Raw genomic sequence first — 4335 nt, 5'->3', positions numbered from 1 at the left:
AAAAAAAAAAAAAAAAAAAAAAAAAAAAAAAAAAAAAAAAAAAAACCCACGCAGGAAAATAAGTGGAGCAGCATATGCGGGGGCAGCACATGATGCTCAAAACAAAAGCCACACTTCAGCTGCCAGGCAAGCTGTGAGTGGCAAGATCGCCACTACTGCATCCCCAGGAGCCTCCCAAAACCCCTGATAAGGCTGCTGAGTCCACCCCAGTGCCTCCTCTACCCAACCCCAGGTAACCTACCATGCACCAGAGCACACATGGAACAGGCATTCCCCATGGACAGTTAGCAACGGCACGGTGCCACTGTTAGTTGTCCCCAGGGAACCAAATGTCCATGCTCATGTGAACACAGCAAGAGAGAGCATGTAACTGTGTACAAAAATACAAGGGAATATATGAGGGAGGGACACAGCTAGACGGGGAAATACTTTGAAAAATGTTATTGCCAGCACAATTTTCCTTTCTTTTTCATCCTGGAAAGGAAAATTCAATATAGCAAAGGAAATAGGAGTGACAAATAGTAAAAATAAGGAGTTGAAAGAGACAGGCTGTATGGATGACTATGGCCAGTCAGCTCGCAATGAATGATTAAACGAGAGAGAGAGAGTATTAGGCCTGTGCCAATAGGGAAGTATTTGATTTGGATTTGGATTTGGCTGATTCGGAGGACAGTGATTCAATTCAGAAATTTAGATCACTGTCCCAAACTGATTGGCTAAATTGGCTTTGGAAGATTCGGCACTGACTCAGAGAGGTTTGGAGTTTCAGCCATAGACTATAATGGGGAATCACTGAAATACCTGTAACTTTGTCATTTTTTGGCTGATTCGGATAAAAATTGCAGGGATGGAAGCTCCTTCTGGAGGTATGAAGCCTGCCAGGTTTCAAGGAGATAGGTACAGGGGTTTCTGGGACACTGCACCTCAGGCTGCTGACAAGCAAAACTCATGACGTGTGACTGTGTGTGTGTTAGTTAAGGCACAGCAGGGTGAAAACTGCAGGCATGCTAGGCCTTGCCAAGGCCATGAAGCCTGCCAGGTTTCAAGGAGATAGGTGCAGAGGTTTCTGGAAAACTGCACCTCAAGCCGCTGCGACAAGGAAAACTCATGACATGTAAGTGTGTCTGCTCATTAAGGCGCACCCTCACTGGGTGTCAGGCCTCTACACAACACGGTAGTGTGCCCCAATGAGGTATCCTCCTCCCCTACAGCGTCATCCTGGTCCATCACTTTAAATGACAACAGGTAATAATAACTTAATAGGCAGCACAGTAGCACCAGCAGCATCTCAGCCAGTGAAACTGTGATAGAGCCTTCTTTTCTTTCCTGCAGGAGCTTCTTCTCCAGCTGCTGCCAGAGAAGTCTCCCTGCCAGCCCCAGCCCTAGAGCATAGATGTGACCAGGGCCCTGCATCCTTCCGGTCAGCTTACCAAGGACAGGTGCTAGAGATGTTAGTCTAATGACATGGCACTGGCAGACAAGGTTATTTGGGTCAATCTGGTATCTAATACCAAGCAAGTCTTTTGTCCTGAGTTTTTGCATATTTATAACAAGCTACTATTTAACCATTAAAATATGAAAGACTTGATTTTGTAAAAGCTTTCAATTATTTTCAACTAAAAGATACCTTACTCAATAGAATATGGTCATATCAATTTTTTCCACACACATGCAGTTTTTGAATTTGTGATGTTAAAAATGCATTATCTTCCTCATTTTAAGTATACAAATCAGCCTATATCATTAGCAATTATGGTAGCGTTACACTACAGTAAAAACAGCTCATGAAATATAGTCACAACATATAATAGTATGTGACCAGCTATAATAGGTGCAAACCTGGGAATTTCTGGAAGATGTTTAATCATTTCTGTGTGGCCTCAAATCATTTATGTCACTCTAGAGGCTCAGGTCAATGCATTCTTGAACATTACAGGCAATATAATCTGTAAACCTTTTTAAGTACAAAATAGGCATGGTATCTAAAACATTGGCTTGAATTCACTGAGTTGTAGGGTTTTCTGTCTTTCAAGTCATTACATCAGGGCATAGCAGGCCTAGCAATTGGCAATAAAGCTCTCAAGGCAACTACTGGGGGTAGTATTTGTCTATCCTCAAAGGCATCTGCCAAGCTGTTGGGGAAGAATTACCATATTCTTTGTCAGCACTGTCACTGCTACATTGATTGTGGGGACACTCATATGGGAGATAGGAGACATGGGCAACTGCTGCCTCTTGAGTGCGACTGGGGGGGGGGGTGGTCCCTCAGGGGTCTCCCCAGCCAGCGCTTGCATGGCGGGCACCAGTTCTCCCACCTGCACCCCTGCCCGCTGCCTGAACAGGGAGTGTGGCCCATCAGGGGGTGCACCAGCGCTCACGGGATGTATGTGCACCCCCTACGTGTCACCACTGATAGCAGTCCTGCATTCCTCCCCCATTAATTATTTATGCTCTTAGTATGGCTAAAATACATAAATAGAGTTGAGAGCAAAGACCAAAAAGGAAATGACTTCATCACTGAGTCAGTCTCTCTTTGCCCTCTGAATCTTGTATTCTTGGCTGCACTGTGGTAGTTCCACCAGGAGGAGTGAAGAGTAGTCACTCATGCTATTTTATAGGTTCATGTTGGGAATTGAGTGTGAGCACTCTCCCAGGAGGCTGTTATATTAAAAGTGTACAAAGCCACCTTTGGATGAAACTGGCATTAGCTGCTATACTTTGTTCTGAACTCTGTGCCGTCAGTGGGGTTAGGCCTGCTCTGGAGCACACATACCAGACTGGGCTCCTTAGAGGATTCAGGCCTTGGACTGCTAATCTGTAAAGCCAAAAACACACTTAGGTTTGAGAAAGGTGTCAAAATACTCAGAATAGCAGAACTTCTGGCATTTAAGTTACTTGTCTGGCAAAAGTTTGGGTGCCTACAGACCCTCAGAAACCTAAGCACCAAGTAAAGGGAAAGGATTTTAGTAAATCATATTTTTTGTCTTAGGAGCTTAAATTTTACTTAATTCTCCTTGCATATTCCCCCACACACACCCTGTACCTGTTCTTTTTTCAGCTCTAAAAGACCTCTTTAAAGGAGGAATGCAGGATAATGGTAAATTCAGTCTTAGTTTTGGATGGGAGGTATTAACTCATTGCAATTTATCTAGCTTATCTTCTATCTTTGACTAGATTTTGCGAGACCACCAGTTTCTTCCCATGGCTTTAAGTAGTTTTGGGAAAAGAACCTCTCTTCAGTTTCTGGATCAGTTTTACTATACTCATGTTCCTTTTGCTGATAAAAGGGGGTCAGCTGTAGCCACAGACTCTGAAGTCTCTCCGTGCTTTAAGCTCAGCAAGGGTTTCCGCCACTCAACACGCAGCATGTCAGCAGAATCTGAAGGGTACCACTTCTCAGGGTTACTTCAAAATGGATCACAATTAGAGCTATCAAAAGTCCAGACAGAAAGTCAAATTTACCTGGAAACAGTGGGAGTTCAGATTCTATCCAACCAGCAAACCATATCAGCCCAGATTTACCTGTGTTCCGCATGCCTGACCTAATGCTCAAGGCACCCTACACATACTTTCCACAACAACTCTTGGACCCAGGTCAAATAAAAGATTCAGTACCTTAGATACAATTTGTAATTTAAAGCACAATGTAGCCACACATTTATATCACAAAAAAAAATAAATTAGTAGCCTTGGTACAAACATAATCTCCACCCCAGGTACGGTGCCAGTTTCTGCCAGGGAATAAACAGGTAAGCTGCACTATATCAACCTCCGACAGACTGGTTTGATGCTTAATAACAAGGAGTTAAATAAGGGAATGCTGCCAGATGGGTTGGAGATTGTGTCAACAATGTGCATCAAATCACTTGGCCATGTGTCCAGGACTTCCTTGAAATAAATTAAATAGCTACTTGTTATAGCACTAGATATGGGAATTCTAAAGCAAAACTGAACACCAAACATGTTTCCTCCTTTCAATATGTAATTTAGAGTGCACATAAAAGAACGTTCACACATTTTGGTTCAACTGTACTCACATCATGTAATCCACCACCTGGGCCATTTTTATATATCGGCAGGAAGAAGCATATTTAGCTTGGCTGACTTTAACAAGCCCACTTCGTATACAGTGTTCCTGCAATAACACAATTAGCATTCATCCAGTTAAAATCAGTAATTTCTATACATCAAAAATAGTAGTTAAAAACAAGGAAACTTGCATATAAAAGCCACTTTAGTGAAACTATAATCTGCAGCTAAAAAAAATAGGATGACAAAGTCCTGATAAGTATAATTCTTTTTTTTTTTTTTTTTTTTTTAAAAAATGAGCCAGAA

General features: G+C 42.4%; 1 protein-coding gene across 2 annotated transcripts in view; it reads right to left on the bottom strand.

The window, feature by feature from the left end:
* The window catches only part of VWA3B (von Willebrand factor A domain containing 3B), a 160489-nt gene that overhangs the window by 9706 nt on the left and 146448 nt on the right, over window positions 1-4335 (bottom strand). For both annotated transcript variants that reach the window (XM_019525170.1, XM_019525169.1), the window contains exon 27: window positions 4038-4135. In XM_019525170.1, the coding sequence (XP_019380715.1) occupies window positions 4038-4135 (98 nt within the window). The remainder of the gene's footprint in view (window positions 1-4037; window positions 4136-4335) is intronic.

Source organism: Gavialis gangeticus, unplaced genomic scaffold, assembly GCF_001723915.1.
Source record: "Gavialis gangeticus isolate Ggan-Ray unplaced genomic scaffold, GavGan_comp1, whole genome shotgun sequence".
Taxonomy (NCBI): Eukaryota; Metazoa; Chordata; order Crocodylia; family Gavialidae; genus Gavialis; species Gavialis gangeticus.
The sequence above is the reverse complement of the archived record's forward strand: the minus strand, read 5'-3'. Positions and strand labels throughout refer to the sequence as shown.